Source organism: Sapajus apella, unplaced genomic scaffold, assembly GCF_009761245.1.
Source record: "Sapajus apella isolate SASKATOON/1434 unplaced genomic scaffold, GSC_monkey_1.0 scaffold20, whole genome shotgun sequence".
Taxonomy (NCBI): domain Eukaryota; kingdom Metazoa; phylum Chordata; class Mammalia; order Primates; family Cebidae; genus Sapajus; species Sapajus apella.
In genome coordinates this window covers 27865006-27875880 of record NW_022436960.1, presented here as the reverse complement: position 1 = coordinate 27875880, position 10875 = coordinate 27865006, and the positions used below count along the sequence as shown (strand labels likewise).

Genomic DNA, 10875 nt, shown 5'->3' with positions numbered 1-10875 from the left:
GAAATTCTCTTTCATATCCCCCTCTCCTACGTTTCTCCTTCTCTTACCCTTCCACTGTAGTTGAATCACAATTTTTGGTTAAAAGAAGTCAGCTTTCACATTGTAATGATCATGTAAATTTTGTTCATTCATGAGTGAATAAATGTTGTCTCTGCCCACATGTACCTAGAGTTAATAATAGACGTATGTTTTCATTTCCTTCATTTTCTACATACCTCTTATTTTTACCCCCAATGATCCATCTGATATCAGACATCTGTTAATGTTTTTGTAATGCTCAAACGCCTCCCATAATCAGGTTGATTTTTTAATTCTGAAAACCTCCCTTCTACCACTCTGATCCCTTCTGCTTCAACCTGGACTGGTTATTTTCTAGGCCTGGTGCAAGCCCATTGTCTTGGGACTTCTCTTTGCTTCTCTTCTGTGTTGGCTCCCGTTTGCAGCATTCTGTGTCTTCCTTTTTCTTGCATTACTCCTTGCGTTGCTGAAGCTAAGAAAGGTGCACAGCAGGTATATTGTCTTGGAATGAATGGCAGTGTCTATCTAATAGGCTCCCATTTGATGATTTGGCTGGGTTCAGAATTCTAGGAAGAAAATGATTTTCTGTTAGAACTTTTAAGATATTTCCCACTAGATATTAGCAACCAGTGTATTATTGAGAAATCTAATGTCATTTTGATTTCTGTTCCATTACAAGAAACCTGTGGTTTTTTTTTTTTCTTTCTTTTTCTGAAAGGCTATGGGATTCTCTATTTATTTTGAAATTCTGGAACTTTACAATAATTGTGCTGGATACTTGGTAAGCCATTTCAATCTCAAGATGTGTGACCGTTAATTCTAGGAATGTTAATTGTATTATGTCCTTAATAATTTTCTCCTCATGCTTTCTCTGTTCCTTTTGGAACTCTTACTGGTCACATGTTGGACTTCCAGGATTAACTTTCTAATTTTCCAATCTTATCTTTTTACTTTCCATCTTGATCTTTTTTTCCATTCTGAGAAATTTTCTTGACAACATTTCTATTTGATTTTTATTTTTAGCTATCAAAGTTTAAATTTATAATAGTTCTTTCTGGTTCTCTGGTTGTCCTTTTTTCACAGTATACACTTCTTGTTTTATGGACACATAAAAATCTTCTAATACTCATTTTGTTGATATGGTTTCATGTTAAAAAAAAGTTTTCTTTTGCTCTCTGCCTTGTTGCTGCTTCCTGGGTTTTTTGTTTGTGGACTTTTTGGGCCCTTTTTCTTTTTCTTTTTTTTTTTTTTTTTTGGGACGGAGTTTCGCTCTTGTTACCCAGGCTGGAGTGCAATGGCACGATCTTGGCTCACCGCAACCTCCGCCTCCTGGGTTCAGGCAATTCTCCTGCCTCAGCCTCCTGAGTAGCTGGGATTACAGGCACGCACCACCATGCCCAGCTAATTTTTTGTATTTTTAGTAGAGACGGGGTTTCACCGTGTTGACCAGGATGGTCTCGATCTCTTGACCTCGTGATCCACCCGCCTCGGCCTCCCAAAGTGCTGGGATTACAGGCTTGAGCCACCGCGCCCGGCTGGGCCCTTTTTCTTGTTAGAGCTTTAGCAAATATTTGATGATCCCTGGCTGTCCTTTCATGTTTAAGCTTAAGTGGGGCTTGTTGACTAAGGACCTTCATATTAAGGTTACTAAATAGTGAGCCTTTTAATTAGGGTTCTCCAAGGTATCTGAAGGCTTTTCTCTAGACTGCTCCATGTATCCAAAGAAGCCCTCTTTTTCCTAATAGGATGCCAATATGCTTGGTACTCTGGGGGCTGAGCGGGAGAAGGGGGCTGCCAGTTCCATAATTTGGTATGTACGCTTGTACTTAATCCCCATTTTCAGCCCCCTGATTAACCCCCAAGTTTCACTTATCTGGATTTCCTGAGTCAGAAATTTGTCTGGTTCAATTTCTCCAGAGAATAAATCCTTGTTCTTCTGTAAGTGTGCTTGGGTGTTGGGACAGTTGGATATACAAGGTGGGAGAAGCTGTGGGGTCCTGCCTGTTTTCAGTCCTGTACCTCCTTACTTTCCACTATCTGGTACTTCCAAGCACTGAAACTCTCTGGGGTTCTGCTGGGAAAGCAGCTTGCCTCTCAGCAGTACCCCCTTTGCAGGCCCTTGGTTTGCCTCAACTCTGGCAAGTCAGTTACCACTGTTGCTCCTTTTCTGTTCTCTTTGACCTTACAGATTAGTACCCTTTTAATTTTCTTACTGTTATTCTAATGGGGACTCAGTAAGGAGGCAAGTGCCAAGTTGAAAGATCAGTATCCCTTTTACATTACAGGCTGAACCTCCTCGGAAGAGCAACTGGAGACAGAAGCACGAATATTTTATCCGTACCCTCCGCCAGGCTCGAGAGGTCCAGCAGGTAATTGCCAAAGGTGGAAACCCTTCAGACTTGCCTCCCATCCTGCCTTCAGAAAACCCAGACTACATTCAGTGTCCTCACTGTAGCCGCCACTTTGCTCCCAAGGTGGCTGAGCAACACATTCCCAAGTGTAAGACCATCAAGAACCGTCCTCCACCTCCAAGGAAGCATTATAGTTGAGCAGACAACAGTGGAAACTTTTGGATAGTTCAGAAAGCTCTGCTTTTCTTCAGGAGTAATTGGGAGTAGAATTTGATACAAAACAGAAAGAAACGAAACAGCTCCCAGATCTGCCTGCAGAGCTAAAATCTGAGGAGAGAGCCACTGCTAAGCAGCAGGAGGCAGAAGGAAGCCCCAGCTTCCCACTAAATTACAACCTCGGGCTGGTATGCTTTATGTTACTGCACTCAGAATTGATGGGTGAAGACACTGAAGAGTTGGGAGCAGGCTCCATTAAAGCTCTTTTCTTGCATGCCTGACTTGTGGTTTGTGCTAGTGAAGTGCCTGCGTCTGGTTGTGCCTTCTTGTCACTACCTGTAGATTCATAGTTCCTGTTAATTCTTGCTTTTGTAGAAGTTGGAGTTATTAGGACATGTTGGTGTCAGAGGGGCATGATCACCGAGATGGTAACTCTTTTATAAAAGACAATACAATTTTCCTGTAAGACATTATTAATGAAAATCTATCCTTGGTCTCCCTGGTGCATGATCCTGGCCAAAAACCAATGCAAGTATGTAAGGTTAAGGCATCAGTGTCTCCTAACCTTCCCTGTGGTGTACTGTGTAATAAAGGAAAGATCTTTATGTATTTCACAGGGTAGGGATGGGTGTTGGGGTGACACATACTTCTCTCTACTTGTTCTTTTCTAATGGGTTTCATATGTTAAAAAAGAAAGAAACCTCTATGTTAGTTGTTACTCGCACTGTACTTTCAAATCGGTTGGGCTAAATGACTGTTTAGAGGCAGCAAAATCTACCATAAAAGTGAGCTGAGACAGGCTGGGCATGGTGGCTCATTCCTATAATCCTAGCACTTTCAGAGGCTGAAGTGGGTGGACTGCTTGAGGCCAGGAGTTTAAGAGCAGCCTTGACAACAAAGCAAGACCCCATCTCAAAACAAAACAAAGCTGGGACATTGCACAGTGTCACATGCCCTTGCAAATTGTAGCATAGTCAACTTCTATTTCAGAGAGTAAACTTTGAAGGGAAAGGGATCAAATCTTTTAAATTTTCTCTGTGTAGCATATTGCCTAGCACAAGTTAGATCCTCAATTAATGAGATCTGGAGATTTAAAATTAAACAAAAAGATGAGCGAGACCTAGACTAGTGAAATGAGAGAACTGATAAGTTAGTGTCTGTGAGAGTATTATCAGTTCAGATAGGAGTGAAGTTAGCACAACAGATAGAAATCCTAGGATTACTGTTCTGCATTACTCACATTGTTAGTTTAAAATACTGGAGAAAAACTGCTCAATTTGAGCTAGGCAACAGGGCTAGACAGACAACAAAATCCTATTTTACAAAATAACAAATGGCCACTTACTCTTGTTCCATTTCCTCTGCAGCTTTTGCTGAGTGGCTGGGCTAACAGACCAATTTGAAATGTGAGTTGAGGCTCAAGTGGTGAAACTACAGGACATAGGCTGGGAAAAAAAAATCCTATATATTTAAATATTTAAATATATAGGATTTTACATATAAATACCTATTTCTTTGCACTTTTTTGTTTTTGAGAGACAAGAGTCTCGCTCTGTCACGCTGGCTGGAGTGCAATGGCGTGATCTCGGCTCACTGCAACCTCCGCCTCCCAGGTTCAAGCCATTCTCCTGCCTCAGCCTCCTGAGTAGCTGGGATTACAGGTGTGTGCTACCACTCCCGGCTAATTCTTTGCACTCTTTTTAATTGTTTCAAAGGAAAGGAGGTATCACATAATAAAGCTTTTGGTTAGCCCCTTAAGGAAAGCTCACACAGAGATACTGGATAAACCTAATATGTACATTCTCTAGGCAAGTTCAATGAAATATATGCTTTATAAGTGGAAATGTAAACTCGTATATTGCAATAGATGGCAGGAATAAGCTGTGGCCAAGGTCACAAAATGGCAACATGTGGAATGCTTTGCTCCACAGATGTTTTATTTAGCTGGCTTGTCATTCAAAATATAATCTGACATTTAAAAACTGGGATATGGGGCTGGGCGTGGTAGCTCACACCTGTAATTCCAGCACTTTGGGAGGCTGAGGCGGGTGGATCACAAGGTCAGGCGTTCAAGACCAGCTTGCAAGATGGTAAAATCCCCTCTCTACTAAAAATACAAAAATTAGCCAGGTGTGGTGGCGTGCACCTATAATCCCAGCTACTCAGGAGGCTGAGACATTGCTTGAACCCAGGAAGTGGAGGTTGCAGGAGCCAAGATTGCGCCACTGCACTCCAGGCTGGGCAATAGAGCAAGACTCTGTCTCAAAACAAAGAACAACAACAACAAAAACGAACAAAAAACAAACTTGGGATATGGAACATCTCTTGAAAAACTGGAAGTTCTAGAAACACTGGGCCAGCAACCTGTACAGCACAGATTGGGTGGGGTTTAGAATCAGATGCTCCTTCAAATGGGAATGGTAGCAGCAGACCAGTCTCACCTGGTCTACTTCACTTCTTTACCTTATTTGCCTGGTCACAGGCACTTGGATTTGGGATCCCTGGATAATGTTAGTAAGGTCACAGATCAGGGCCCTCCAGATAGAACAAATTGTTGTTACATGTGGAGAGGGCTTTCTATAGACAATGAAGCAGTTATTCACTCTCATTTTGCTAAAGAAATAAAACAATAGTCAATGCCTTAGGGTTCCCTTTAATCTCTACATGTTTAGGCCTTGGAAATAGCTGTCAACTTTTAAATTTAGCTTGATCTGGTCTCTGGGAAGTTGTAAGAACCTTTTAAAAAAAAAAAATGTAAATCTTGGGCCAGCTGAGGTATCTCATGCCTGTAATCCCAGCACTTTGGGAGGCTGAGGCGGGCAGGTCACCTGAGGTCGGGAGTTTGAGACCAGCCTGATCAACATGGAGAAACCCCGTCTCTACTAAAAATACAAAAAAAAAAAAAAAAAAAAAAAAAGGCTGATAGGAGAATCGCTTGAACCTGGGAGGTGGAGGTTGCGGTGAGCTGATGTCGCGCCATTGCACTCCAGCCTGGGCAACAAGAGCGAAACTGTCTCAAAAAAAGAAAAAAAATCTGAATCTCTTCCTGGATAGCTCAGCGGATAGCAGTAAATAAATGCATGCTTGTTAATGTCTGTATTTTTTACTACTTTATCCAAGAACCTTTAGTGCAAGTAAACATTTTAAGTTCTAAAGCTCAAAAGGTTGATCCGTGGGAAAAATTTCATAGGGAAACTCACATAAAAACTCATTTCATGAAAAATATGTGCGGATGTGCTGAGACAGTATTTCTGGACAGCAGTGTATGTAATGCAGCACAGCACCCACCTTCTAACCAATGTTTGCTTTCATTATCAATATGTCACTCTCCACAGCTTCACAGGAGGCAACAGAAATGTGACATAGTGGAGTTTTTCGCCCTAATGTTTTATAGTCCTGATTACAACCCACTCTGCCCTAACCATGAATACTTTTTTGGGGTTCGGGGATTTCATCTGAGTGAATTTATTTAAAATGCATTCTTGCTTCTGAATTGTTCTATTATGAATGTTTGTGAACATATGGCAAATGAAATGAAAACTTTTAGTCTACTTTTGCTTTAAACTTCAGTGAAATGCTCAGCCAAGAGAAGTTGTAACTTGGCTATGCTATGCCAGGGAGACCAAATTCAGTTCAGTCTCTTTGAGGGAAAAGTTTCACAAACCATAAACTGGCATTATCACTTGGAAAGGCCCCCCACTGAGATGGTGGAGGCAGGTACAAGAAGGGATCATCCTCCTTTTAATGGCTCATTTTTTCCCTCCCTTTGTCCTTTCGGCACTTTTAGATCTTATTGGGAAAAAAGCTGTAGCAGCAGAAATGATTCTGTTGGCAAGAATAAGAAACTGGAGAGAAGCAAAGATTATTTCTGTGCAAATGTCCCTTACATTGTTTCTGTTCCAAGAACATTATTTATATAAAGACTCACAGAATCAAAGATTCACAAAGGCCTAGAATCTGGATGTTTTATCCCCAGAGACTAAGGTCCATGCACAGACTTACCGAGGCACAGTACTGATTGAGAGTTTAAATGTTTATTTAAAACAGAAATGCCAAACCACTCCACCCTCAACCTTTCAAGCAACCTGGCTAACAATAAGCTAGTTCTTCCGCAACAATGTTAGAGCAGAGGAGTAACTCAGGTTATAGCGTAACTCAAAAGCAATACTACTAGAAAACTTAAAAACACCTAGCACTGCATAAAGAAAAAAAGCAGGACAAAATTTAGAGAGAATTAGCTACAGAAAACCATTCAAAGGCATTTCTACTGCCTCATTTTTTACTCTATCCCCCTTTGAACTGGTTTCTGTCTGCATACTTGTTTGGTGGAAAAAAAAGTCATACGGCTGTCCCAGGCACAATATGGGAAAGTGCAAATTGTCTCTAAGGCACAGAACTTAGATTCTCAGCCAGATTAATAGCAAATCTAGACTTCCCAAGGGAATATGCTAGAGAAAATGACCACAGCATTGCACTGCTAGGGAAACACTCCCCTCTGAACAAGAGCAAGGCCCTCACCCACCCCCGGTGCTCACTTTCACCCCACCTTCTTGGCAACATGCTCATGTCCATCAGATCCACGGCAGAAGCAATCCTCATGATGAACACCCAAACTGACCTGGCCTCTCAGGCCTGCTGAGATGATGAGCATGAGGATACAGGGACATGATAGGCCAATCAGTCCTTAAGAAAATCAAAGTTGTATTTACATGCTGAACCAAAACCCATTGTAAGGGTTTATGGCAATCCGAAGTCCCCAGAACTTGCAACTTTAATCAAAGTTTGGCCGCTTCCCTTATTTCAAGAAAAAGTTTCAGTGATTATATTAGTATTAATGTACTAGGCTTCCCAGAACTGAGAAAACAATGGAAACATCAAACCAAAGAAGATCCCATTGAACAGAGTTGCCTGTCCCCAGCCATAGGGTTCTCCCTGAGCATCAGTCTTTATGCCACCAGTTTTGGGGAAATGGCAAAATTTCCATTGCACAGGACCTCCCACAATGTTGAAAAGATTATCAAACATTTTGGTCTGGGGAAAATGAAACAAAATTAATTTAGCTCTTTGTAGGAAGGTGGGATATGAGACTCATTAAAGGTAGGATGTTTGACACAAAATACTACGGGAACATTTTACAAGGCTAGGTGGAAAAACAAAGCTCACATCCTTAAGGAAACCACCAAATACTTGTCTAGAACTTTCTATAAGAAGTTTTGTTCTTCTAGGACACTGTTTCTCTTTGGCAAAGCTAGCTTGTTCCTGTCTACAAAGATACAATGAGTACAAGATTAGAGGTGAGCTCTCAGCCAAACTCCTTTTGCAAGTTCTGCCTGTTGTTAGGCTTCAGGGACTCCAGGGTTTGGTGCTGGCTTTGGCCACTCAGGTAAGATGATAGAGATTCACTGGTTATCATATGGCTTCATAAAACACCAAAATGGGAAAAATACTGACTAGACATACAGAAACAAAGTGGTTGGGGCTGCTGATATCAAGATTAGAACCCTAAGAGCCATGAAGGCAGGAGCTCAAGAAGTCTTCTCACAGGCAGAAGATTCAGAGCCCTCTAAGCCCTCTCTAAGATGTCAAAGTAGAGGCAGCTAAAGGAAGACTTCTCCTTCATGATTTTCTCTTAAGGCTATTCCAACTGCCCCATGGACTCAATTCTCTGAGACACCTCATCCCTCAGAGGCATCTTCCACAGCTAGGAAATCCCACCCTGCACTGGCCACAGCCTAAACTCCAGCTGTGTGATGAGGAGGGTCCTGCCCTTTCTCTACTCCTCACTCAAGAAATTTCAATCAACCCTCAGAGGAAAAGCAACCTAAGCCCACTTTTCCTCATAAAGCATTTAGCTGCACAAAGTAACTGAACTTTATGGAAAGAAGCCCTAGACTGACTCCATCAGACATATTTTCCTGGACTCAGGGCTCCCGAGAGGGCTCAGACTACTTCACCACTCTGCAGAGGACACTGGGCGGGACACGCCTGACTCCAGCCCGCTCCAGCTTTACACTTTTCCCTCTCCCACCCAGAGGGGTGATGCCTGGTACTGAATTCTCAGGGCAGCTTCCAATCAATGGTGAAAATGATATATGAGATATAAGCTGCTACCAGCATAATTAAGGTGAGCACTGTGTCTCCTCTTCAAAGGTTGGATCAACAGATGAGGTACAGAGCTGCTGTTGCTATGGCAGTCACTGATGACAAAGCCAGGGCCATCGGCGCCCTTCCATTCTCCAAAACAATAAAATCACTCCTAGATCCTATCTAAAAGGCAATGCCACTCTCCAAATGTACAAGGAAAGTGCTTCAGAGCCTCTGCCTTGTGCTCCTTGTCTGCAAGTGAACAAAGCCAGGAAAGCTGCTCTCTGCATTCGGTAAGTGTGCTGTGAAGTTCTTTGGGTCCCAGTTTCCTGGGGGCTCTATAGGCTCAGGAGACTAGAGGCTGGGTCGACAGGAGTCTGTTCCCAGGAGGCACCAGGAATCTGAATCTAAGTCAGGCTTTGGATCCATTTCCATCTCTTCCTTTGCTGTCTGAGTTCCTCTGGAATGCATCCCCACCTGTCCAGATGAAACACAGTTCCACATTAGCAACAGTGCCACCTAGTCACAGTAGCAGTTCAGTACTATATTTTCAATGCCAGCCTCTAAGGATTTGTAGCCGTGATCTTGTGAGAAGCTCATGGCACTCTTTTAGATACAGTCCATACCTTTACTGCAGGTAGGGTGACCAACTAGCTAGGTTGGTCCAGGACTGTGGGGTTTTCTGGGATGCAGAACTCTCAGTTTTAAAATGGAAAAAGTCCTGGGCAAAACAATCTTCTACCTGCTATAGCTGCCAATCTTACCTTGTGTGTTTTTATTTTTTTGAGACAGGGTCTTGATGTGTTGCTTAGGATGAGGTGCAGTGATGTGATCCTGGCTCACTGTGGCTTCAACCACCACAGGCTCAGGTGATCCTCCCACCTCAGCCTCCTGAATAACTGGGGGACTGCAGGTGTGTGCCATCATGCCCAGCTAATTTTTATTTTTGGTAGAGATGGGATTTCACCATGTTGCCCAGGCTGGTCTCGAACTCCCAGGCTCAAGCAATCTCCCAAAGTGCTGGGATTACAGGCATGAGCCACTGTGCTCAGCCTGTGTATTACTTTCTAAAGTAATTTCATAAACATTAGTTCATTAATCCTCCAAAGAGCCATGCAAGGTGGGTATTATTTTCCTTCAGGTGAGAAACCAGAGCTCAAAGAAAACAAAGTAAGTAGCCCAAACACCTACAGCTGGTAAATGGCAAAGCCAAAAGTCTAACCCTATTTCCCTCTATATAAACAACAGCATGGCTCTCAAAAAATAATACAAGTAGCATCACCTTTGACGTATTTTCACTAAAAATGTTTAATGTGAAGCTAATAAAACCTTAGGTTAAAATTCCAGTTCTCAGAAAAGACAGGGTGACAGAAAAACAAGTTAGACAACACCCTAAGAAAACAAGTGAAATCCAGAATGTGGGACATTCTGTTGAATGACTGGTCTGGTTTCTTCAACAAGTTAATGTGATGAAAGTATTTTTTTTTTTTTTTTTTTGAGACAGAGTTTTGCTGTTGTTGCCCAGGCTGAAGTGCAATGGCGCGATCTCAGCTCACTGCAACCTCCGCCTCCTGGGTTCAAGCAATTCTCCGGCCTCAGCCTCCCGAGTAGCTGGGACTACAGGCATGCACCATCATGCCCAGCTAATTTTTGTATTTTTAGTAGAGACGGGGTTTCACCTTGTTGACCAGGATGGTCTCGATCTCTTGACCTCGTGATCCACCCGCCTTGGCCTCCCAAAGTGCTGGGATTACAGGCTTGAGCCACCGCGCCCGGCCCGAAAGTATTTTTTAAAAAGGTGAAGCAGGCTGGGTGCGATGGCTCATACCTATAATCCCAGCTCTTTGGGAGGCCGAGGCGGGGGGGACCACAGATCAGGAGTTTGAGACCAGCCTGGCCAACATGGTGAAACGCTGTCTCTACTAAAAATACAAAAATTAGCTGGGCAGACCGGGCGCGGTGGCTCAAGCCTGTAATCCCAGCACTTTGGGAGGCCGAGGCGGGTGGATCACGAGGTCAAGAGATCGAGACCATCCTGGTCAACACGGTGAAACCCCGTCTCTACTAAAAATACAAAAAATTAGCTGGGCATGGTGGTGCGTGCCTGTAATCCCAGCTACTCAGGAGGCTGAGGCAGGAGAATTGCCTGAACCCAGGAGGCGGAGGTTGCGGTGAGCCGAGATCGCGCCATTGCACTCCAGCCTGG

General features: G+C 43.1%; 2 protein-coding genes across 16 annotated transcripts in view; one reads left to right on the top strand and one right to left on the bottom strand.

Moving 5' to 3' along the window:
• Positions 1-10875, top strand: part of ZC2HC1C (zinc finger C2HC-type containing 1C) — a 47242-nt gene that overhangs the window by 11017 nt on the left and 25350 nt on the right. For 6 of the 10 annotated variants that reach the window (XR_004271776.1, XR_004271777.1, XM_032287817.1 and 3 more), the window contains exon 2: positions 2304-2387. Coding sequence is in view for 8 of the 10 variants with exons in the window: in XM_032287817.1 (XP_032143708.1) it covers positions 2304-2387 (84 nt within the window). In the remaining 2 variants the exon portion in view is untranslated. Of the gene's footprint in view, positions 1-2303; positions 2867-10875 lie in introns of those variants that run through there. The other 4 variants (XM_032287816.1, XM_032287815.1, XM_032287821.1 and 1 more) reach the window with 1 other exon arrangement.
• Positions 107-10875, bottom strand: part of NEK9 (NIMA related kinase 9) — a 56620-nt gene continuing 45851 nt past the window's right edge. For 5 of the 6 annotated variants that reach the window (XM_032287813.1, XM_032287808.1, XM_032287810.1 and 2 more), the window contains one exon: positions 6601-9146. In XM_032287813.1, the coding sequence (XP_032143704.1) occupies positions 9024-9146 (123 nt within the window). In that variant the 3' untranslated portion in view covers positions 6601-9023. Of the gene's footprint in view, positions 585-6600; positions 9147-10875 lie in introns of those variants that run through there. The other variant, XM_032287809.1, reaches the window with a different exon arrangement.